General features: G+C 37.5%; 3 protein-coding genes across 7 annotated transcripts; 2 read left to right on the top strand and 1 right to left on the bottom strand.

Annotated features, from left to right (window-relative positions):
* Positions 1–5,172: 5,172 nt before the first annotated feature.
* LOC21404891 (ATP-dependent zinc metalloprotease FTSH 7, chloroplastic) lies at positions 5,173–11,750 on the top strand. Its single transcript, XM_010106377.2, has 13 exons — positions 5,173–6,379; positions 6,914–6,979; positions 7,059–7,193; positions 7,340–7,405; positions 7,564–7,749; positions 7,837–7,923; positions 8,018–8,131; positions 8,357–8,481; positions 8,618–8,726; positions 9,292–9,417; positions 9,949–10,272; positions 10,405–10,528; positions 11,156–11,750. Exons 1-13 carry the CDS (start codon positions 5,519–5,521, stop codon positions 11,296–11,298), a joined length of 2,466 nt encoding a protein of 821 aa, XP_010104679.1. The 5' UTR covers positions 5,173–5,518; the 3' UTR covers positions 11,299–11,750.
* Positions 11,751–13,453: 1,703 nt separating this feature from the next.
* Positions 13,454–18,511, top strand: LOC21404890 (phosphomethylpyrimidine synthase, chloroplastic). Of its 5 annotated transcripts, XR_002902920.1 has the most exons (7): positions 13,454–13,547; positions 14,683–14,995; positions 15,226–15,353; positions 15,785–16,611; positions 16,749–17,422; positions 17,797–17,901; positions 18,041–18,511. XR_002902920.1 is itself a non-coding variant. In XM_024170975.1 (6 exons), exons 2-6 carry the CDS (start codon positions 14,685–14,687, stop codon positions 17,804–17,806), a joined length of 1,950 nt encoding a protein of 649 aa, XP_024026743.1. In that variant the 5' UTR covers positions 13,454–13,547; positions 14,683–14,684; the 3' UTR covers positions 17,807–17,994. The 5 variants fall into 5 exon arrangements, 4 of the variants coding, with proteins under 4 accessions (XP_024026743.1, XP_010104678.1, XP_024026744.1 ...); XM_024170975.1 differs by lacking the exon at positions 18,041–18,511 and having other exon boundaries at positions 17,797–17,994; XM_010106376.2 differs by lacking the exon at positions 18,041–18,511 and having other exon boundaries at positions 16,749–17,428; positions 17,797–17,994.
* Positions 18,512–19,705: 1,194 nt separating this feature from the next.
* LOC21404889 (50S ribosomal protein L4, chloroplastic) lies at positions 19,706–21,847 on the bottom strand. Its single transcript, XM_010106375.2, has 2 exons — positions 20,873–21,847; positions 19,706–20,031 (listed from the first exon to the last, which is right to left on the bottom strand). The coding sequence occupies exons 1-2, from the start codon at positions 21,717–21,719 to the stop codon at positions 19,997–19,999; spliced, it is 882 nt and encodes a 293-aa protein (XP_010104677.1). The 5' UTR covers positions 21,720–21,847; the 3' UTR covers positions 19,706–19,996.
* Positions 21,848–24,573: the final 2,726 nt, after the last annotated feature.

Here is a 24,573-nt window from a genome sequence, read left to right as displayed (position 1 = left end):
TCACGGCAATAACATCACGATCCAGAGACGCCCGAGGAATTTTCACTGGCTTTCTCTGATTCTCTCTCTCTCTCTCATCTTCCTCTTTGACTTCTCGGGTTGCGCCGGTCGGGTGTTCGGAAGTCCAAAAGAATCGGAGAAGAATAGCAATGCAGATGAGGAACGGGGAATGGTAAACCAAGAGATTGAAAAATACATAAAAGAAGAAGAGGAGTAGCAACATGCATGAAAGAAATGGATGCTTCTGTGCACAGACGTAACTAGAATCAATGAAAATCCGGAGCAATCTCCATACACAAACTAGTATATCCTCTGCATCAATCGCCATGTTTTAATCAATGAATAATCTAGAAAAAAACATTTGCAATGGTACAACCTAGGCAATATTTCTAATGATGTACTATAATATCACGAAAAGAAATAGATACAATGTTCTTTGAGTTTAAAGTATAGAAAACATTGAGAAATGTGAGAGAGAAAGAAAGAAGAAGACGGAGATGAAGAGATGGTGAGTTTTGCCCACAAATGATGGACTCTAGGATGTTCCCTGCAGCACTGGATTTGGGTTTTTCTCCATATTTAGGAAATGATGAATGTTTGGCTGAATGGCTTGGTCAGATCCTTTGTTTTAGGATTCTTTTTCAACTTTTATTTGTCGACCAATATTCGTGGGGGCAATATGGACAGACGGAATAGAAAACTACGTTCAAAGAAGTTGAGGTCGTTATGTTATGTCAGTAAAACAACCTTAATAATTTTTTTTTTCGTTATCCGCTATGCGCAGCCACGAATCTCAAAGGGTGATATCATGCATCATGCGTCAGAAGTACTTGTTTGATATTTAGGGGATGTTTGTTTCTTGTATTCGTTTATAATTCTGAATCATGATTCATAATTCTCTACAGTATTTTTCTCTCATAAAAAAATACACATAAAACGAGAATGATTCTAAATCATGATTCTGAATCCATGAACCAAACAACTCCTTAATGTTGAACACTAATAATAGTACTTTTATTGAATTAAAATTACTTTGTACATAAGATTCGTGTTTGTTCGTTTATATCCGAACTTAAAAAAAAAAATTAAACACAAGTTACTATTTTATTTAAATTCATGTTTTTTTTTGTAAAATTTAAATTTGAGGTTGAGCTTTAACTTGAATTTTAACTTAAATTTTGGGTTAAAGTTTGAGTTTAAGTTTTCTCTGCAACTCAAGTTCCTAAACTCAAACTCAAATTAATGAATAATATTTTTTCTATTCTTAGAAACACTATAACTTTTTCGTTTTAATTTCGATTGAGATTATTCTTTTTTTTATGCATTTACAACAAAAAGACGAATAAAACTCCACCCATATACCTTATTAAAATTTTCTATCATCATTGAGTTTTTATTAAAATATTATCTAAATACAAACTCAAGTTTTAACCCACATAAACACAAATTCAAAAAGAATTTCATCTCAAATCATAACTCAAATGTACACAACTAAATACAAACTCAAATTACAACTTCAACTTAAATTATAACTCAAATTCAACTCAAAATCTATACTTAAATCATTATAATTCAAAAATGTAACTCAACAAGCCCTAAATTACTAAAAAAAAAAACACCCAAAATATTACACCAAAAAAGAACTCTAGTATTTTTTTTTTTATTATTTCTACACTTTCTCTCACGCTGGACACACACTTCACTAATTATTCTTCTCTCTTGGCCTATTGCCTTGCTCTCTGCCGTGCTGCATATGAGAAACACAAAGCCTATTTATAGGCTAAAGGAACTTGATCCCTTTCCAACATTCTGTTTAGGTTTATCCTTGCTCTTACTACTGAAGAGTGCTTCTTCTTCCTCACCTTTTTGGGAGACTCCATCCATCTGCTTCGCCAATGCTTCTTGGTCCGCAAGTAGATTTTCAAAATCTATGAGAGACGGTTGAGCTGGCCAACCTTATACTGCGGCAACAACGCCTCTGTACTTCGATCTTAATCCATGAATGATTATTCTTTTCATTCTGGATTCCACAATACAAGCTGTAGGATCAAGTTCAGAAATTTCACCGCACAATGATTTTGTTTTTTTTTTGTTTTTTTTTGTATGAAAATAGAAATGAAACAAAGCCTCTGTACTTCTATCTTAATCCATGAATGATTATTCTTTTCATTCTGGATTCCACAATACAAGCTGTAGGATCAAGTTCAGAAATTTCACGACACAATGATTTTGTTTTTTTTTTTTTTTTTTGTATGAAAATAGAAATGAAAACGTTTTTAATTTCAGAAAGAAATTATTTTTAAAATGTGTTTAGTAGTTTTATCAATAGATTATTTTCAGTATTAAAAAAACTCATTAATGTCTCTCTCTGTTTAAGAGAAGAGAAAACAAAATAAAAAATGAAAAACGATTAAAAATTATTTTTCCTATTTTACACTAAATTAAAAAATTATTTTCATTTTTATTTTTTGTCTTTAATTGTATCAAACACCGTTTTAAAATTTTTTTCATTTTTTTCTCAAAAAATACAAAAAATAAAAATAAGAACAATTTCAAACTCGGTATAGTATTTTTTTTTTTAATTTCCACACTTTTTCTCACGCTAGAGTCTAGACACAGACTTGACTAATTATTCCTGAAAAATAATAGAAAATAGGTCAATATGAAAAGCTTAAGAAAGTATATAGGCTAATTTTTAGTTATAGAAATTAATAGGCCATAACTTGTCAAGTTATAGTTCATAACTAAATAAGTTATGAACAAACTTGTCAAGTTATGGTTCATAGCCAAACAAGTTATGGACAAAAATTGTGAATTATGGACAATAACTTGTCAAGTTATAGTTCATAACCAGACAAGTTATAAATGAAAATAATAATTTAACCTATTTATTAACTTATGTAAACTATTGACCTATTAATTTTAATTCATCTCATATCTTAACCTATTTTCCTCTTTCTCCCATTATTCTTCTCTTTCGGCCTATTTGCCTTTCTCTCTGCCATGCTGGATGTGAGACACAAGCCTATTTATGGGCTCCAAGTTTTGCTAGCCACGCGTCCAGCATCTAAGAAACCAAGCTAACTGCTTGGTCTTCATCAAATATAAATGGACGTTTAGTTCGATTTAAAATATTTAAAATTATTTTTAATTTATGTATATATTTTATAAAAAAAAAATATTATAACGATCGCACAATCTTCATACTAAACATCACCGTAACTTTGTCTAGGCCAGGATCCTATGAGAAGGAGAGAATATCCTCTTGGGCTGGGATTCAAAGATTGGGCCGGTATTGACTTTCATTTTATTTGGACTAATTATATTAAAAGTAAAGTGTTATTTCTTTTTTTTCCTTTATGAAAGGTTATTTTCTTGGAGAAAAACTAAAGAAGACAAAACACTTCTCCTCTCTCTTTCCTAAAATGACTAGAGAATTACTTGTAAACATAGTATTAGTCAACAAAATCAACTAACCCACCAAGTAGCACTTAAACTTTGAGAATTTTCATATTAGTACCTTGTATATATAATTATATTTTAATATTTTGTGTTTTTAATAATTTTAAATTAATACATCGACGTTTTAAAAAATTATTTTTTATACCTTAAGGTCATTTTTTGAAATATAAAACGTTAAAGTTACCATTTTGATTAATTAACCAAAAAACTAACAATAAATTTAAAAAAAATATGAAAATTTTTTAAAACATTTAAAAATTAAAAACAAAAATAATTCTTTAAATTAAAAATATTTTTTTCCTGATTTTTTCTCAATTTATTAGTTTTTGATAAAGTAATAAGAATAGTAAATTTAACGTTTTACATCGTGAAAAATGACCTTAAGGTACTAAAAAATAATTTTTAAAAATGTCAATGTACCAATTTAAAATTATTAAAAACACATAATACTAAAAGACAATTATGCCAAAAGACGAAATTTTTCCCTTAAAACTTTTCTATCATGTACCTATCAAAATTCTAGCAAAAAGGAGGAAAAAAATACTTAATCAAAATCTGTTTTGATTTCACCTAAAAATTGTTCCTTTTTTTATGCATCCAATTGAAGAGACCAGGAAAAAAAAAAAATAATAATAACAATAAAAAATATAAGAAAACCGAAAAAAGTTTACAGAGTCACTTGAGTCGGTACTTATTTTGACCAAAAAATTAGGATCAAGACTCCAAACTACAGTCTTTACCGAATGGAACCTCCACGTAATGTAATGATCTGATCCGATCTGATTTTCTTATATAATGATCTTGTCTGGTCTATATTTTCTACATGTAGGAAAAAAATAAAGAACAGTTCAAGATTTAGGATCGAATCAAACCATCTTCAACCCTAGTTTATTTTACCGTGTTTATATTTCTTTTTTTTTTTTTTCTTTCACCCCTGTTTTTTTTTTCCGTTTTTTTTTTTTTTTTTTTTTTTTTTTTTTTTTTATCATATTGTGTTTGTTGGTGTCCAACTCAGATGGATCCATTACTTATTCACATTTTTTGTGGTTTTTTCGTTGATCCCGCAAGCTAATTTAGTGAATTACAAGAAACATTATACTGGATTACTTCAACGACTCAGTGGTAGACACGGTTGCTTAGTGTTGAAAAGGTGGTATAATCTGGTAATTACTTGTAATAATCTATTAGATTATTCGACACGGCTGGTTAGTGTTGAAAATGTGGTACGATCTGGTAATTACTTGTAATAATCTATTAGATTATTCTAGTGACTGCTTGCCTACAGAGGCCGGTGGTCCCTTTAGATTTCAACATCTGATAGATTATCATTGCCAATCTAGCAGATTACTCTGACGTCCAGATAAACCCAACAAGAAATGGTCTACTATAACATTCGGCCCACTAAACTTACGGCCCTTAGTATCCATCAGAGTGCGAGTGGTCAGACTCAGCGCTACAGGCGGAGCGCGGACAAACAGACAAACCAAAATGTGTGTTGCCAATTAACCGCCGCGAAAATCTTCGCAATTTATATCTTGGTCCTAATTTATGCACGTGTTGATTTAACCAACCTCAGAACACGTATCCCTATGAGCCGCGACACACCCAATCATAATTTCCATTTCATTTTTTTTTTTTCTTTTGGCAGTTAAGTAAATATATATAATAATTTCCATGTTCTTGTATTCCAGTTTCCACGAGTGACGAGTTTATTAGAGAAAAGTAGACGCCCGCAGCCAGCAAGATAACGTTAAAGTTTGGAAATAATCCCGAAAGGGGAAAGTTGACGGTTAGGATCCGTACTTGTGATTCATCCAACGGTTCATATCACCAAGTTGAATTTCTTCTCTTTATCACTCTCTCTTCTCTGTCTGAAGATGTGTTCCGATTTTCAACTCCAACTCCAATGATAGATTACTTTTCAAAGGTTTCCACATAGACCTAGTTATATAGACATAAATATATACATATATACACACACACACACACAGATAGATATAGGTTGTCTGTAACATATATGTTCTTTGAATTTGGTTTTTGTTGTTGAGGTTTGGCGATGCCGTCGGTTGACTATCTACGCCCTGTGGTTTACACGAGATTCCATTTGAATTCGAATTCCAATTTTCACGATTGGCGCGGATTGGGATTCTGCCGAGCTCAATCTAGGGTTTTCCACCGCGACTCGGGATGTCGCGCTCAGAATTCGGTGCCGTTCCCTTCGGCTCCCGTGAGAGTTTCGGACGAATTCGGGCTCTGGAGAGGTCGCCCGAGGAGCAATGGAGGATTGAGGAGGATTAGGGTCTTGGCGAGCGGTCAGGAGAGCGATTCGGGCGAGAAGAGCGAGGCGAAGGCCGGCGAGGGACAGGGCGTGAACAAAGAGTCGCCGAATTCGAGCTCGCCGGCTTCGAATCGGAGGAGTGAGAGGCAGGGGAAAGGGAATTGGTGGTCGTCGTCCAAAGGAGGAGGTAAGTGGCGGTGGCAGCCGATAGTTCAGGCCCAGGAAATCGGGATTTTGCTTCTGCAATTGGGAATCGTCATCTTCGTCATGCGTTTGCTCCGGCCGGGGATTCCTTTGCCCGGTTCGGAGCCGAGAACGCCGACGACTTTTGTCAGCGTTCCGTACAGCGAGTTTTTGAGCAAGATTAACAGCAACCAGGTTCAGAAAGTCGAGGTTGATGGGGTACACATCATGTTTAAGTTGAAGAACGAGGCAATTGGTCAGGAAATTGAAGCGAATGGTGCGAGTAAGTTGCAGGAATCGGAGTCTTTGATAAAAAGTGTGGCTCCGACGAAGCGGGTGGTTTACACGACGACGAGACCGAGTGATATAAAAGCCCCGTACGAGAAGATGCTTGAGAATGACGTCGAGTTTGGGTCGCCGGATAAGCGGTCTGGTGGGTTCTTGAATTCTGCATTGGTAAGTCCGTGGTTTCGGTTTTTCGTGTTGTGGAGTAACAGAATCAACTAGTACTGAACATTGGTTGTTAACGTGTTTTTCAAGTTCGTGATTTGAGTTGATTTTATTCTGTAACTCGTTTGCTATTACTAAAATGAGGCTGCGGCATTTAGGTTCATGTGTAGGATTGAACTGATTGCTATAATCTGCCTATGAAGATCTCTAATTTCTTGCAAAGACGCGTTATATATATTGACTAAATACTGTCCCTATACACTTGTGGACAGCATTGTTTTATGTTTATTCTAGAGCAGGCTGGTTTGTGTTGTGAATGTGTTTTTCAAGGTTGTTACTTGAGTTGATGTCATTCAGTAACTTGATTGCAACGATAAAATAAAGTCTGCCTCGTTTAGGAGTATATGTAGGATTGAACTGATTGGTATATTGATGAACTGTTAAGAACTGATTGCTATAATCCACGTCAGAATATTTTACTATTGTCTTGTAAGGATGCCTTGTATGGATTGACTTCACGCTGCCCCTTCCCACTTGCAGATAGCGTTGTTTTATGTTGCTGTGCTTGCAGGGCTTCTCCACCGCTTTCCTGTAAGCTTTTCTCAGGTATGAGTTAGCGTTCTTCTTTTTTAGTCTGCATTGAAAGTAAAGTCATGGTTCTGAGGGAATATTGGGTTCTGCATAGCATACTGCCGGTCAGATTAGAAACCGCAAATCTGGAGGCTCTGGTGGCACAAAAGTCTCTGAACAAGGAGAAACAATCACCTTTGCAGATGTTGCCGGTGTTGATGAGGCTAAGGAGGAGCTTGAAGAAATAGTGGTACCTTGACATTTCTCAACCTTCTTCCTTTTTTTTCCTTCTTTTTTCTTCCTGTTGTATCAGTCCATCCATGTTTTTCTTTTTCTCCCTTTTTTGCTATACGGGGCATTTGGATAATTTTTTATACAATAATGTTTATTGGCCAGGAATTTCTTCGAAATCCAGATAGGTATGTACGACTTGGTGCCCGTCCTCCTCGTGGTGTTCTTTTGGTGAGTTTTAGCTGGAGATTACTGAGAACATTTTACCTCGTGGCTTTGAGATTGGGAAATTACGTATTGCTCAATAGATAACATATAGCAGGGACCATTTATTAATGTTTACGATGGGTCAATGTACAATTTGTAAGCTTGGTTTGTTTATGTTACAGGTGGGACTTCCTGGGACTGGTAAGACTCTTCTTGCAAAGGCTGTGGCTGGAGAAGCTGACGTACCTTTTATAAGTTGTTCTGCTAGTGAGTTTGTGGAATTGTATGTTGGTATGGGTGCCTCTCGTGTGAGAGATCTCTTTGCTCGTGCAAAGAAGGAAGCACCATCAATAATATTTATTGACGAGGTCAGAACATGGGGTTATGTCATTTTGCATAATGACGTTCAGCCTATGAAGTTCTCAATTAAAATCCAATTACGTTTTCTTATACAGATAGATGCTGTTGCAAAAAGTCGCGATGGTAAGTTTCGCATTGTCAGCAACGATGAGCGAGAACAAACCTTGAATCAGTTGCTCACAGTAAGCTTTTTCCTAGCAACCTTTTTCTTTATTTGTCCCCCACTGCCAAGGTTTGCTGGTTGTACTGAGATGAAATATCTGCCCTCGATTGCAGGAGATGGATGGATTTGACAGTAATTCTGCTGTGATTGTTCTTGGTGCAACTAATCGCTCAGATGTCTTGGATCCTGCACTTCGCCGGCCGGGGAGATTTGATCGCGTGGTCATGGTTGGTATTCTGGTTTCCATGCCTCTCTGCTTGTTGGATGCACACACATATATTTTTAATGAATGCTCCTGTAGAGGGAATCTCTGCATTTTAAAAATATGATTTCAGAGTTCCTTTTGTTTTCTGTCGGGAACAATGACTCATGTTTTTCTTTTCCGTTTCTTTTGTTTTCTGTCGGGAACAATGACTCATGTTTTTCTTTTCCGTTTCTTTTGTTGCTTCTAGGTGGAGACACCTGATAGGACTGGAAGAGAAGCAATTTTAAAGGTGCATGTTTCAAAGAAAGAACTTCCTCTAGGAGAGGATATAGACCTCAGCCATATTGCTTCGATGACTACTGGCTTTACTGGGTATATATACTACTCCTTTTTCCTTCCATTCAGGAGCTGCATTTAAGATTAAATACGTTAAAAATTAAAGAACTTTTTTCTGACTGTTTTTTAGTTTATATCTATATTAGTAACCTTTTTTCAATACATTCTGCAGGGCGGATCTTGCAAATTTGGTGAATGAGGCTGCTTTGTTGGCTGGAAGACAGAACAAAGTTGTTGTGGAGAAGGCTGATTTCATTCAAGCTGTTGAAAGATCAATAGCTGTAACTCTCTTTTTCTCTCTGCCTCTGCATATTTGTGTCTGCATGTGCAAATTTGACATCATGTGACTCCTTGTCTTAAGATTACATTTCATGTTATTCACTCCTTTTATATTCCAGTATAAGTTTAATAGACCTTGTTGTCAAAAACGGCATAATAATTTGTTTGATAATGTATTCATTTTTGTCACTTGAATTTCATACTGATTTCTGCTCCTAAGGTTTGCTTCTTTTTTTCTTTCCCCCTTATTTTCTGATCTCCTTCTCCATTATTAGCGCCTTATACTTCTGTTTCCTACATTATTCCAGCCGAGATATATAGATTTGATTTAGGTACCTTTTATGGTGCACTTGCCTTTTCATGTTCGTAATGATTTAGCTAAGCATTTTGTGCCTTTATTTTTATATTCTAAATTAGGATGTTTGAATGTGTAATGACCGAAGGTTTAAATGCAATGTACATTCTTTTGGCGTCTTGGTTCTTGGTTTTCTGTAACCTGTGTTTTGAGGTGCTGTTTTTATTTTTTATTAACTTGAAGAAAAACTGAAACAAAATACTATTTTATAGGGAATAGAGAAGAAGACTGCCAAATTGAAGGGAAGTGAGAAGGCTGTAGTTGCAAGACATGAAGCTGGTCATGCCCTAGTAGGGACTGCTGTTGCAAATCTTCTTCCTGGACAACCACGTGTAGAGGTGAATGTTTGATCATTTGTGCTGAATATAATCTGAAGAGGAAGTTGGCTTTGTAACATACGCTGTGGCTGAGATCTTAGTTTGATGTTCTAATCTTAACTTAAAAGAATTTCAGGGTCTAAGCAAAGAAAGCTGATTAATTGATTTAGTTCTTTTAGCAGTCCACCTTCTATCTACGAAATGCACATTTGGTTGTATTGCTTGTTGTATGAAACGCGGAAGAAGTGTGTTATTGGGACCCTTGATTTATCCTCGACTGCAAAGGATTTTATATATTTTCTTATGAAAGGAAGAAAAAAATTGATATATACTGGAGTCTATTTCGCACAGAGACATTTTTGAGTGTGAACAACCAGAATTCCTAGCATTTTTTTCCCTCTTTGCTAAATGCAGAAATTTTTTTTATTATTATTTTTTTAAGGTTGCAGAATGCTTATTGTTATAAAGGTTAATTGTCAAGCTCGTGCCATTATAAGATAATTTACACAGTTATTGACATGTATATTTATTGTTGTCTGTCTGTTTTATCAGAAGTTGAGCATATTGCCAAGGTCAGGTGGTGCCTTGGGGTTTACTTATATTCCACCAACTAATGAAGACAGATATTTACTTTTCATTGACGAGCTACGTGGCCGCTTGGTTACTCTTCTTGGTGGACGTGCAGCAGAAGAAGTTGTCTATTCAGGTCGTGTGTCAACAGGTGCACTTGATGATATTAGACGTGCGACTGACATGGCATACAAGGCAGTAGCTGAGTATGGTCTTAATAAGACCATTGGCCCTGTTTCTATAGCCACACTATCAGGTGGTGGAATGGATGACTCTGGGGGAGGTCTTCCTTGGGGGAGGGATCAGGTCCTGTGTTTTCTTTTGTTGTTATTTTTATTTTCTGTTACCGATTTGCTGTAAATATTGATACAAGATTCTTCGATACATATATATATGTGTACATGTATTTGTGTACTGATCCAAGGCTGACAACAACAGGGACATCTTGTTGATCTGGTTCAAGGAGAGGTGAAAGCTCTTTTGCAATCTGCTTTGGAGGTTGCTCTTTCTGTAGTACGTGCTAATCCTACTGTTTTGGAGGGGCTTGGCGCTCAATTAGAAGGTGATGCAGTACTGCTCTGATATTTTTCTCCTTTTATTTTTCTTACAAGACCAGACCAACAAATAGCTAGAAAACAAAAATGAAACTGCTATACTGACCAAAGGGTCTTTGCAGCAACAAAGGTGGTGGACATTATAGTTACACCAATTTTGCAAACAGGATTTGAGGTTCACAACCCCAATTCATGAATGGAAACTTGATTTGGTTGATAATTTTTTATAATGGGCATCCTCTAAGAAGTGTTTAACTTTTTATTCAGCGTACATGTTGTTAAGGTATTGATGACAAGACCTTTATATTCTTTACATCTTACCATCTTGCTTTGCAAAGGATATACTTGCGTACTGGTAGTAATGGACTGTGGCTGTTATCTGTCAAGTAAGTACGTGGAAGTGAGTTTTATGCTTGTCTTTGGCAGGTTATAGATTAAGGTTTCGTTATTTCACTTATATGAGAATGAGCGTGTATTACTTGATTGGACTTGGAGACTCTCACAATTGCTAATTACTACAGCAATTTGCTATTTTTTTCACTTGGTTTATTTTGAGCTGATGATGTGCAAGAAGTCCTCTATATACTTCTGAAAAGTTATTGCACGTGGTGTTCTGATTAGTTTTTCTTCTTCAGAGAAAGAGAAAGTGGAAGGTGAGGAGCTGCAAGAGTGGCTAAAGTTGGTGGTTGCACCTACAGAGTTGTCAATATTCGTTAGAGGCAAGCAAGAGTCTCTTCTTCCAGTGCAGACAGGACCTGGGATTACGACCTTCCCTTAATCTGTTTTTAGGTTAAAAATGGACTAATGCAACAAGGCCCGTCAGTGAGCTTGTCTTCTTGATCGGCATCCGTCAACTCACCCATACAGCTTTTGTATATCTCACTATAGTGAAATTTGGGTTCCATTTCTTAACACCAACTCTTTCTTTATCCCACATTTTCCAATCCAACAAATGAGACGACGGGAAGAAGTTAAAAGGTAAGTACTGGCAGCAGCCCTCTCAAGTGTTTGATACGTGTGGGTTGGTTTTTTGAATTCTGCTGTATAGTTGCTATTACAAAACTCGGGTCCGGCTGTATACAATTGTAATTGTTATTCAGTTGTATACTACACTATATTATTTGTGAAATATAACATACTCCACACGTTGGGTTCAATAGTCCATATTAATGGTCTGCATACTGTATCATTAGATTTTGTTCTAAAGATACCCTTTCCAGTGACACTCTATATATGACAAGGTCAGGATAAGCTGTTAGTGACACTATAAATTTTAGTTACTGGATTGAAAGAAATGATCTACAATTCAGATGGTTTCTTTTCATCACTAATGGTTGAGATTGGACTGCACGGTACATTATCAGTGTTGCAGTTTCGTTAGTATGGGTTGCAGTTGATATTTTTGGGGAGGGAACAAAATATCAGCGTTGCTTTCTGAAAGCAACCAAGACTTTCGTCCATTGCCTTCGGAAAATAACAAATCCTGCTTTAACTTGTGTGCCTGCCTTCGTAAGGACCGCAGAATCCCGTGTGGTTCCGTTGCTTTCAGAAATTTCAGTGTCTTTTAATGATATTATTGGGTCGTAAGAACTTGGATTCTTCTCCCCTACTGAGACTGGGTTGTGACTTGTAAAGTGGTGAAACAGTCAAGTCTCCATAAGTGGTTTTTGTTACAACAATAATACCGTATACTATGCCACTATCTGTAATCTCTAATGTATAATAAACTGTATCATGTATAATTATCAAACAACTAGTCACAATTTGTAGTACTGTTCTTTGTAAAATACTACTTTGCATAGTAATTGGTAGACTTGTGAAAGGAGGGGGGAAAAAAAAAAAAAAACTTTATTTTATTGGAAGTGTTACGGAAACCGTGAAATCGCCAAAGAATATGAGCCATGCAAGGAAATGATTTCTTTGCCCCAAAATTCCATGTTCGATTTGTTTTCAAGAGATTTAATAGAGAGACTCGCCCATTGATAATAATATTTCACTTTACAAAAGATTAAAATAATATTTTTTTGAAAAAAAAAAAAAGTCTTACATGGTGGGAACAAATATTGGGCAATTAGTAATTTACTATTATAAGCTAGCCAACTGTATACTTGTCACGAGATAAGGTCACAACTCAGCTTTTGCAATGCATCAAATTTTCGACCAAAACATATGATGCAGCTCAACTTCTCCCATCATCCAAAAGGTTGCTATATAGTTTGTCATTATGTGATAAGCAATTTACAATATGAACACATTTTTTTAAAATTGTTTTGGTACGTATTTGCCATTTTATAATGACTTAATATTATAGTCTCGATTTACAAATTGTCTTTATTTATACCTTACTGGAACAAAATCGTAGAAAGAGCACACATAAATTTACGTTTTTAATCAATTTACAATATGAACAGGTTGAAAGATGTCCCCATTTTGACAAATTCTTTTTTTTAAGCAGATAAATTTACGTGAAATGTAAATATAAAGACCACCAAATAGTACGTGGCTCCTCAATTTTACAAAGCGCAATTTGATGTTAAAAATATGATTTTTTTAATGCATAAAAATATGATATTTCATTATTAATTTCCTATCAAATAGTCAATAGATACTCGATAAGAGTATTTTAAATGAGCGTAATTCGATTAGTATCAGGATTCAGAATCAGAAGGGTTCATCTTGAAATTTATTAAAAAAAAAAAAAAAAAAAAAAAAAAAAAAAAAAAAAAAAACGTAATTTTTATTTTTGTTTTTTTTTTCCTCTTTTCTTTTGATGGAGTTTATTTTTCCTCTTTTTGGAAAGACAGCAAGGAAGAAACAATACTAATAAAAATATCTAATCGGGAATCATGAAAGCCACGTTAGCAAACACTTTTTGGCTCCTTTTTTAGATCAGCCTGAAGGGACGTCTTTCTATGCCTATAAAATCCAAAAACTCTTTCACTCTTCTTCAAGCACTTGTCACTCAACGACTCAACGTTTCACTGAGAGAGCGTAAGCGAAGATAAGACTCAGTCCTTTCTGTACCAGGTTCGTCATCATCATCTCTCTCGCTCTCCGTCTCTCCCTCTCTCACTCCCTCTCTCTCTCTCTCTCTCTCTCCCTCTCTCTCTCTCTCTCTCCAAACCCTAACATTGCACCTACGCTGTTTCCTTAATCCTGTAAGCTCTTCTTTTCACTGTGTTTCTCGTGTACCGAGAATTTCTCATTTTTCTGTACTGTTTGGTTGCCCGGAAAAACGAGGAAAATATGTGAAGGATGTGAAGTGATCATTTTTTTCCAAGTTTTTATGCTGGTTCTCTTCTAAGATGTGTAAACGATCGTCGAATAGGTCATCTAACCGGATTTTCGTTTCGATTTCGTTATGTAAACTCTCGCGTTTTGTGAGCTACCAAACATAGCGTAAAGCTTGTGTTTTTATAACTTTACTATTTTATTCTTAATTATTCGTCATTAAAATCTTATATGGTTTTCTCTCTATTCTCCGAGTTTCTTACGCTGAAGGTCAAACAAATTTTTATATGATTTTGTCTTACGACGATGATGAGATATATATATTTTTTAATCGTTTTGCAGCTTCTTATCATTTATCTTACATTTCAATGATTGAGTTATCAAGTTTAAATTCTGTGTATTTATCTATAGAAGTTAGGGGGGAAAAGAAAAGGTTATAGTGCTAAAAGCATGTGAAAATTTTCTTTTAAACTTTATTCCAAGATTTTAAGCTTATAATTTTGTTTGTGCTATACAAGGAATTACATGTATCATTTTCCTCTAAACATCACTTGGTAGCTAGCGAAATTTGTCATCTATCAACTTTGTCTGTGTGTATGGTGATCTGGGCAACTTTGGTTTGTTGCGTTTCAAAGTGCTATGATTTTTCATTATCACCTTTAATTTGTTTGGTAAATCAAAATATGTTGGAAACATTTTAAACGCTTTAGATACGAAAATATCATGTCTTGGGGACTGGCCAGGTAAATGTGAAATAAAAACTTTCTAATAGTTTCCATTTGGTCTGTTTCTCGTTTTGCTTGAGATCTATTATTATGCCAAATTCTAGGACACGAACTTGGTGTATGATTCAGTAGTATAATATGACCGATCAAAACTTGATGAACCTTGTTAAACGGTGTATAATCTCTGAATAGTTTTCTCAATTCAGATATGGCATCTGTTCATAGTACCCTGACACCGGCTGTGTTCAAAAATGGAAATCACTCATCTCCGCCAAAGTTCCCAAGTACTGCCTTCTTGCCTGGCTTTGATTTTGTGGGACGTGTTTCAAGTCCATACAAAAAGGAAACATGCACCACTCCCATGAGCTCAGGCCCCAGAGCCACGTTAACCTTTGATCCCCCGACAACCAACGCCGAAAATGTCAAACAAAGGAAGCACACAGTGGATCCTGCTTCGCCTGATTTTCTGCCACTTCCATCCTTTGAACAATGTTTTCCAAGGAGCACGAAAGAACAAAGGTGCTTCGCCTTTCTTTCTTTACATGCTGACAGCTTTACTTATTCATGCATAAATTGTTAATTTCTTCAAAGCACCAAGGAAAAAAAAAAAGAAAGTAACTCTTAAAACCTCTCGTTTACTTTGGTATACTTCATTCAATTTGTTAAATGTCTTGTCTCTTATGATACTAACTCGAAGATAACTCGGATTTTTATGTTCACGGTTAACTAATGCATTATCTGTGAAACAGGGAAGTTTTTCATGAACAGTCTGGTCATGTACTCAAAGTTCCATTTCGACGAGTCCATCTATCTGGAGATGAACCACATTTTGACACCTATGATACCACTGGTCCTCAAAACATTAACCCACGCCTTGGTATGTGGATCTTGTTTACTTAATTAAGTCTTTGGTTCCTTTTGTGCTGGTGAACACTAACTGCTAAACAAACATGTCTTCTATGCATATTCCATTCCATCTGTAACTGTTTGTGTGGAAGTCATTAGTTTATCACACAAAATGTTAAGCACTTATCCAGAATTAACATAATGACTTGTTGACATTCTGGTTTGCAGCTTTAACTTTATTACTTTCTAAAACAGAGTTAGCAGATACTACTTTTAAATTATTCATTTCTAATATATTGTAGCTTAGTTGGTTTATATTTATACTTTCCTCCTTTTTCAGTCTTTATATAGTAGAATTGCGTTTATAGATCACACGTGTTTTTCATTTAGTTATGAATAATGACCCATCTGGCTTCTGAATTCAGTTTACACTTAGTTTACTTGGTTCGCCTTGTCAAATAGGCCTCCCTAAACTGCGCAAAGATTGGATTGACCGACGGGAAAAATTGGGTGCACCAAGATACACACAGATGTACTATGCTAAGCAAGGCATCATAACTGAGGAAATGTTGTACTGTGCCACTCGGGAGAAGCTTGATCCTGAGTTTGTGAGGTCAGAAGTTGCTCGTGGACGAGCAATCATCCCTTCCAACAAGAAGCACTTGGAGCTGGAGCCGATGATAGTTGGAAGAAACTTTTTGGTCAAAGTTAATGCAAATATTGGTAATTCTGCGGTTGCAAGCTCTATCGAGGAGGAAGTGTACAAGGTCCAGTGGGCAACCATGTGGGGTGCCGACACCGTCATGGATCTCTCCACAGGTCGCCATATCCATGAGACCCGTGAGTGGATCCTAAGGAACTCTTCTGTACCAGTAGGGACTGTACCAATTTATCAAGCACTTGAAAAAGTGAATGGAATAGCGGAAAATCTTAACTGGGAAGTGTTCAGAGACACCCTGATTGAACAAGCTGAGCAGGGTGTTGATTACTTCACCATCCATGCTGGAGTTCTACTTCGTTACATCCCATTAACTGCAAAGCGTATGACAGGAATTGTCTCACGTGGAGGTTCCATCCATGCGAAATGGTGTCTAGCTTACCACAAAGAGAACTTCGCTTATGAGCATTGGGATGAAATACTTGATATCTGTAATCAGTATGACGTGGCCTTGTCAATAGGTGATGGGCTGAGACCTGGGTCCATTTATGATGCCAATGACACTGCTCAATTTGCAGAGCTTCTAACTCAGGGAGAACTGACCCGCGGAGCATGGGAAAAGGATGTTCAGGTAAAGAATTAAATAAAAACTTATTTGGTAGCCAGGTGCAGGTATATTTTCAACAATATACTTCGCTTTGAAAACTTATTTTCTATTGGCTGCACAAGTTTTTGGTTAAGTATTTGATTGAACATTTGAAATTTCAGGTAATGAACGAAGGGCCCGGTCATATTCCAATGCATAAGATTCCTGAAAACATGCAGAAACAGCTGGAGTGGTGTAATGAAGCACCTTTCTACACTCTAGGTCCTTTGACAACGGACATTGCTCCTGGATATGATCACATTACCTCTGCCATCGGTGCGGCCAATATTGGAGCCCTGGGCACAGCACTTCTCTGTTATGTGACTCCCAAAGAGCACCTTGGGTTGCCAAACCGAGATGATGTCAAGGCTGGAGTTATAGCATATAAGATTTCTGCTCATGCAGCTGATCTAGCCAAAGTTCACCCACATGCTCAAGCCTGGGACGATGCATTGAGCAAGGCAAGATTTGAGTTCCGGTGGTTGGACCAGTTTGCGTTGTCACTTGATCCAATGACTGCTATGTCCTTCCATGATGAGACCTTGCCATCAGAAGGTGCTAAGGTAGCACATTTCTGCTCTATGTGTGGGCCAAAGTTCTGCTCTATGAAGATAACAGAGGATGTGCGGAAGTATGCGGAGGAGCATGGCTATGGGACTGAAGAAGCAGTGCAGCGTGGAATGGATGCTATGAGTGCTGAGTTTTTGTCTGCTAAGAAAACTATTAGTGGGGAACAACATGGTGAAGTTGGTGGAGAAATCTACTTACCAACGAGTTATGTGAACAATTTAGAGAGGTGAAGGTCAGTGTTTTTGTGTCTATTTATTAACGAGGTTCTGTATAATCGATTTGTAAAGCGGACCTGCTCTTTATTACAAAAAACAAAGAAATTTCAGATGACTAATCGATATAAATTGTAAATAAAATTCTGGAAATACGTAATTTGAGAACCAAAAAGATGGAAGACATGATCAAAGAATTAGTAATTTTTATTTGACAAGGGTTGGTTTGCTGTTTCTGCACCTGCTGTTTGGTAAAAATGGTATATGATTAATGATTTTGTTCATCACAGTAATGCTGGCATCGAAAGCATTCTCATAGCTTGCATTGCTTCAAGTTTTTCCTTTTTCTCTTTAGAGGTGGATAATCTCGTGGGTTTGTATCTTGCAGGAACATATGAAACTGAGCAGGAAAACCTTGACAACATTGGACCAAATAAGAGCATCTTTGGCATATCGAGATTGTTATACTGGGTGTTTTAGTTTTCATGCTATGGTATAGAACTTAGTTTGGTGTTTAAGACTTTAAGACATTTCTGTTCTACGTTCCTTATGCGTCAGTAATAAAATGCTCTTGTTCTGTTGTTCCTCTTTATGTTTACTTCTTCATACTGCTGACATGAGAGACGCACCAGGGGTGCCTGTGCTCTGCTTTGCACCGGCATATTGGCCGGAACGCAGGCAGGCCAGGCTGAGACAGTCCCTTTGAACCTGAACAGGATAATGCCTGCGTAGGGAGTGTGCATTTCTCTTCCTGTTTTGTTGTGTGTGCTTGCACAGGGAGAGAGCTTTTGATCTATGCTCCAGGCTACCAGATAGTTTGTGTTACGGCCACCTATGTCTGTCTATATTGGCTACTTAGTAATGAGCCGGCAAATTCTTCGATTCTTCTGTGCTTTAAGAGTAAGAAGCTCTACTAAAACAGGAAAGATGAAATGTCCCGACTCTATGATTGTCTTTGTTTCTTTTTTATCTTCTCCAAGTTGGCATTAATTCTGACGGATATACCTGGACTGGATACTAACGCGGATATTAAAAGCATTTAACAGTCCAAAATAAAATGAAATTGATTTTGCTAGAAGGATTTGTTGGAGAGAGATGCTTGCTTCTTCAAATGAAAATATCTGGACTTTTTCTTTTTCTTTTCCTCATTCTTTGTAAGCTAGAGATGTATTTCTTAACAGCTAGATACTAAATGAAGTTCTTAGGAGTTTTTTTTTTTTTTTTTTTTGGTTGCTCCACTTGCATCATCCAGTCATAGCCTTTGTTCAAGATCTTAGCATTCTTAAGACCGTTTCGGGGAGGTTGCATAGAAAAAGTGGAAGATAAGGTTAACACTAATAAACTAGCGCGCAATGAGATTCAACGGCAAAGATTCGGCATCTAGTCTAATCTAAGACACACGAAAACTACGTGAATTGGAGCGCGTTTCATCCAAGAGAAGGTTACATAGAGTAGAAACCAAGAACAGTGCAAAGGCAGAAAAATATTCACCCTGCGCTCTACAGAAACGAAAAGGTTGGTGACATAACAGGGGATAGGTTCTATCGGCCAAACCCGGACAGAGGAACCCAGGCGGAGGAAGGAATCGGGGTTCTAAATCTACCTAAAACAAAGGAACAAGGGAAAGATCTCTCTAATTTCTATTCAGATGATCAAAACCTGCTTCCCTCAATACAGATACAGCCTTTTAAGGCTTCACAAGAGAATAAACAAACAACCAAAACGACATAAGAGCTAATAAAAGGATACCAAACGACATTACATATAATAAAATAGACCACAATCATTAGACCATAGTGAATACTCTGCATCAGTTGGTTTACACAACTGCAAGGACCGTGTAGAGATCGAAAGACACTGGAACTGGAAACTCGATCCAAATGCAGGCACACTGTAATGAAGCCTTTTGCTATTACCATTTCCTTCTGAAGTTACAATTTATCTTTTCATTTCATATTCATATTTCTCTTCAATTCACTAGCTTTCAACCTGTTCGTATTTTTCAGTTTCACATTTGGTTTGGTTCTAAACACCTTGAAATCATCTTTATCAAGTGTAATCTCAAATCGAATATTTTATTTCTTTAGAAACTTATGCAGACAAACTAAGCTTCCTGTCTCTATTTTCTGATTTAAAAACTGGTGGAAACTGTAAGATGCAACTCCTCTGTGAAACATCAACATATTTTATCCTTCGTTACTAAAACATAAGCACAAAAGTGGTCAGCCAGTAGAAGCGGTTTCGTTTTTTCCCCTCTCCTTATCGTTTTATTTTTCCACCTTAATGACAAGTCAAACTCAGTCAAACAACTATATATGGCCTGCAACCAAATGGAGAGATGGTCCAACTAATTACATTTCTATTAAAGACAATCTGCAAATTGATACAAAAAAAGAATGCACCAAAATACACCAAAACTACGCTGACATCGCACAAAGTTGCAATTGCAACACTCCATGCTCGTAAATTCAGCCAAAGGCAGAGATCCCTTTCAGGCTCATCTGAAGTTATGGATCCAGATGAATCCTAAGTTTGTCAAGAAAAAAGAATAAAAACAGTTACAAGACTGCCCCCTACGCTCTCAAGTATCATTCTGCTGAACTAGGATTCTCATCAACAGTTCCTGTAAGAGGAAAACACGAAGTCAACAAACATAAGTCGGAAAACACATAAAATAACAGCAATGTCTGGGTACTATAACACATACACCTTTTGCTACCCATCAAGTTAAGATTGCACAATACTTTTAGGACAAAAAAGAACAAAATATGCATAGTTATGTTCAAATGTGATACTACTACTAGTCATGGCACTCCATTTATAATCATTCCTAGAGTTCATCATTATCAGGGTGCAGAAAATACGAGTTTGATGATAAAACCATCCAAAAAAATTCATGTGCTCCAAGCAAAAGATAAAATGCCTGCTGTGAAGCAACTTTCTGATCTAATGAATTCTCTCAAATCAGATGAGAAAACACGAACTAAAATAGGCTGATTGATCCAGGTAGCAACAGGCTCCAATCGAAAGGAACCATGCATACACTAGAAAGACGTATAGGTTTAACCTTTCTTTATGATCACATGGATCGCTTTTCACGAATTCTCTTTCTGTAGGCATAAATTGCAGTCTAACCTGCTTTCCAACTTTCAAGGGGAATTCTAAGTAGTTTACAAATCCGTATAAAAAGCAACCAAAACAAGAATCTCAAACACACATATGACATATCATACACTTGGAAACAGCATTTTACCATATACTAACAATACAATGCACATATAAGAGAGTATAATGTTATAATCCATAACAAGCATAACCATTATTCAAGCAAAAACAAATCCGAACATCAACATGACAAAAGAAGCCTGAATTATCTACCTATAAGCAAGTACAAATTAAAACCACATCACACTAGTTTCAGATAACAGCTCCGAAATTCGAAAGAAATCATCACAATTTCTCACCTTCTTCTTCTGCAGATTCCTCATCATCCTCCTCACTCTCGCCCTCGAAATCAACGCCGTAGCGCTCGTTCAAGTAATACACGGCACCAGGCGTGAGCACCAGCTTGTCGGCGTTGAGAATGTCGAACAAGTTGAGCGTCCTCGGAGTCAGAATCTTCAGCGTCCCGATATTTCTGCTGGAGAGGACCAAATTCTCCGTCACATCCATCATCAGGAACGTCGACTTCTCCTTCGGATCAATCCCCCACCGCTTGAGCGCAGCGATGAACTCCTTCGTCTTCGGCCTCTCGAACTTGTCCCCGAAATCCTCCACCACGATGGTGTTCACCGCCGCGCTCGCCACCGCCGTTGAGATCGCCAGCCTCTTCTCCTTCCGGTTGATTTTGATGGACCAGTCCCTGGGCTTGGGCCCGAACACCACGCCTCCACCGGGCCGGAGCGGCGACCTTATGGACCCGCTCCTGGCCCGGCCCGTCTTCTTCTGAGGGTAGGGCTTCCTGCCGCCGCCCCTCACCTCGCCGCGCGTGAGGGTCGACGCGGTTCCGCGCCGCTTGTTCTGGAGGTCGGTGATTATGCCTCGGTGGACGACGGCGCGGGCAGTCTCCGGCGGCGCCGACTTCAGGTCGAGAAAAGTCTCGCCGACTTTCTCGCCGGTGAAGGAGAGGACGGGGAGGGTCGCGAGCTCGGAGATGATAGAGAGGGGCTTTGGAGTTGGGGATTTGAGGGAATTGGGTGTTTTGAAGGATAGGAATGGTTTGAGAGTTTGGCGTTGGGAGGAGGTGAAGAAGACTGAAGAGGAGAAGAAAGAGAGAGAAGATGGGGCCGTTGTTGTTGCAGTGGTAGCCATTGGAGAGGCTGCGGGTGTGCTTGAGCTGAGTGGGTTCTGTGAGTGAGGGGGGAATTGGAGGATTATCCACTCGCACTGCCACTACTGGCTATCCGTTTGGTGGGAAGATGATATTGTATTGAATTTATGGTTTTTCTGTCGTACGGGAAAAAGTAAAGTACCTTCATTTTATAGTGATTTGAGTTTAGAATTTGAATTTATTATAATAAAAAATTCTCATAAATAATTATATTTAATTTTTTTATTATAGTAAAAAATTTTCACATAAAATTACATCTTAACTCGAATTAAAAACTCAAATCAGCGAACTAAACGGATCCTAAAATTATTTAATTTTAGAAATTAGGTAATAGCGTGCGTGTCGTTTTCCTTTTTTTTTTTTTTTTAATAATTGACTTCGTTTCCAAAAAAAAGGAAAAATGTGTCGTTTGACGATCTCATTAGAAATCTTAAATATTCTAATATTGAGTTAGAATTTTTAAAAAGATTTCAATTATACTTAAAATTTAACTTCTAAATCTAATCATATTCCAAATTAGAACTTCAAATAAATTAAAAACCAGATATATACTATGTGAACTTATATCTTTGAGACCATTTAAATAAGTGAATTAAATTCTATTACAAATTTTAGTTGAACGAAAAAATAAAAGGGATAATAAAGAAGATAATATGAATGTAAAAAGATAGTCGAAGCTAAGAAAAGAAAAGAAAAGAAAGTTCCCTACTCCTATATTTACTATTTAGTACTCTCGAAGTTTTAAACAAACCGGTTCATAGAACGAAAAAAGTTAAACCTGTGTAAAAAGTAATTAGTAATTAGTGTTTGTTAAAGTTTGCGGACAAGATGAATTTAGTGACATAAGTTTTTAATTCGGTGGAATATAACTCAGATGCTAAGAACAACTTGTTTACATAAATTTAGCAACATCAAATAAAAACAACTTGTTTGCATAAATTTAGCGACACGTCGTTTATTTGATGGATCGAATAGAAACCGTTTGTCATTTTATGTAAACGACAATAAATTAAGAATGCAAACGACAAAACGTCCACATAGATAAACTACAATAAATTTAAAATAATCGGCATCCATCAATCTCTTGCGATTAAGGGTGTAAATCAGTTGGGTAGGCTCAGGTGTGGCCGAAATTTGAGCCGAGCTACAAAAATCAGGCTGAGGATTTGCCAGGCCATAGGGCCCAAAAACCCGTACACCATCAGGTTACCTTAGGTAAGGTTGGCTCAGCAAGATACTCGGGGTTGAGCTAATCTCAAGGCATGTTGGCCTTCTATTAAGCCTGGCCCATTCTCAGTTTTGAAATTTTGTTTTGTTACCCTTTACGTTAAAGCTGGAAAAAAAAAACAGATTACCAAGCTGGCTCAGTAAGATTACCTTTGAGAAGGAGTGAGAAACATTAGGGTTAGGCATTATTTTACCTGCTTTTTCAACAGGTTTGGCTGGGTTGGGGTAGAGGTGTCAAATGGGCCGGGCTGTCCATGGACGGCCCGACCCAGCCCGTAATAGTGCCTGATTCGGCACGGCCCAGTTTGTTACTGTTACGGGCCGTGCCGGCACGGCACGTGTAATGGACTAGGGCTGGGCCTCAACTTCTCAGCCTACGGCCCAAGTACGGCCCAAGTACGTGGAGGCCCGCGGCACGGCCCTTATTTGGCCCGGCCCAAGCCCGCGAAACGACCCCCGAAGAAGCCCATTTCATTTGGCCCAGGGGGCCCTTCGCAGGCCCAACGTTCGGCACGTGACGGGCCTCCCGTTTGGCCCATCACGTGCCTCCCGTTTGGCACGTGATGGGCCAAACGGGAGGCCCGTCATGTGCCGCACGTTGGGCCCGCAAAGGGCCCAATGGAAAAAAATTGAATTTCAACCCTAAAATCCCCTATAAATATCCCTTAATTCCACCATAAATCCCACATAATAATTCACTCTCATCTTCTCATCTCACTCTCATTCTATCTCTCAACTTGTCTCTATGATTTTGATTCTAAGCTTTTTTCTCGCGTTCATTCATTTTCTAGCTCTTTCATTTACAAAGTTCAATCAAGTTCTATCATTTCCAGAAAATGGCCTCACTAAACTTTCCTGATTTCACTGCTCTTCCTGAGCTTGGTGAGGAGACATTTTTTGAGGAAGAAATGATGCCTTCCAAGCCCACCCCCACTGAACCAGAAAATGCTCCGGTGGATAATGCTTTAGTACACAACGAGGAAGCTAGAGAACGCAGCAGAGGAAAAAGACCGCAAACTTCTCCGGCATGGCATCATTTCACCGAGGAGCCCCGACCAAATCCAAAAACATGTGAGATGAAAATTTGTGCGGTATGTAAATATTGTAAAAAGCACTTTTCTAATAAAAAAAAGGTGGGGGTACTGGTCATCTGGATAGACATTGGAAAGTATGTCTACTGTTGCACCAAGGTGAGAGTGTGGACTCCCGCCAACAAACACTATCACTCACATCACATGGGTTATAAAATTTTACATACGATGCATAACGTGCTCGTGAGGCACTAGCCAAATTTCTAGCTAGTGCCGAATTGCCTCTTTCTTTTGCAGATGATGCCTCCTTCGAAGAATTCATCCAGACAGCCTTTTGCCCACAATTTAAACGGGTAAGTAGAAACACAACTCGTTCTGATTGCATGAAAGTTTTTTATGCAATGAGACAATCTCTTGTTGATAATTTTAGGACTTTTAATGCTACTGTGTCTTGCACTTCTGATCTGTAGGAGGGGTGTAATAAAACTAGATATTTATGTGTCACAGCGCACTACGTTGATGACGATTGGGTTTTACAAAAAAGAATAATTGGTTTTCATTTATGTCCATATCCTCA

This window comes from Morus notabilis, unplaced genomic scaffold, assembly GCF_000414095.1.
Source record: "Morus notabilis unplaced genomic scaffold, ASM41409v2 Scaffold101, whole genome shotgun sequence".
NCBI classification, from domain to species: domain Eukaryota; kingdom Viridiplantae; phylum Streptophyta; class Magnoliopsida; order Rosales; family Moraceae; genus Morus; species Morus notabilis.
Note: the sequence above shows the minus strand (reverse complement) of the source record. Positions and strands in the feature narration are given on the sequence as shown.

Bases quoted from the DNA above. Each gene is read 5' to 3' on its own strand.
- LOC21404889 (XM_010106375.2), bottom strand. From the start codon at position 21,719: ATGGCTACCACTGCAACAACAACGGCCCCATCTTCTCTCTCTTTCTTC. The intron at 20,032-20,872 runs GTGAGAAATTGT...TTCCTCTTACAG, and splicing joins GGAATCTGCAGAAGAAGAAG to GAACTGTTGATGAGAATCCT.
- LOC21404891 (XM_010106377.2), top strand. From the start codon at position 5,519: ATGCCGTCGGTTGACTATCTACGCCCTGTGGTTTACACGAGATTCCAT. The intron at 7,924-8,017 runs GTAAGCTTTTTC...CCTCGATTGCAG, and splicing joins CCTTGAATCAGTTGCTCACA to GAGATGGATGGATTTGACAG. The intron at 8,727-9,291 runs GTAACTCTCTTT...ACTATTTTATAG, and splicing joins CTGTTGAAAGATCAATAGCT to GGAATAGAGAAGAAGACTGC.
- LOC21404890 (XM_024170975.1), top strand. From the start codon at position 14,685: ATGGCATCTGTTCATAGTACCCTGACACCGGCTGTGTTCAAAAATGGA. The intron at 14,996-15,225 runs GTGCTTCGCCTT...TCTGTGAAACAG, and splicing joins AGGAGCACGAAAGAACAAAG to GGAAGTTTTTCATGAACAGT. The intron at 15,354-15,784 runs GTATGTGGATCT...CTTGTCAAATAG, and splicing joins AAACATTAACCCACGCCTTG to GCCTCCCTAAACTGCGCAAA.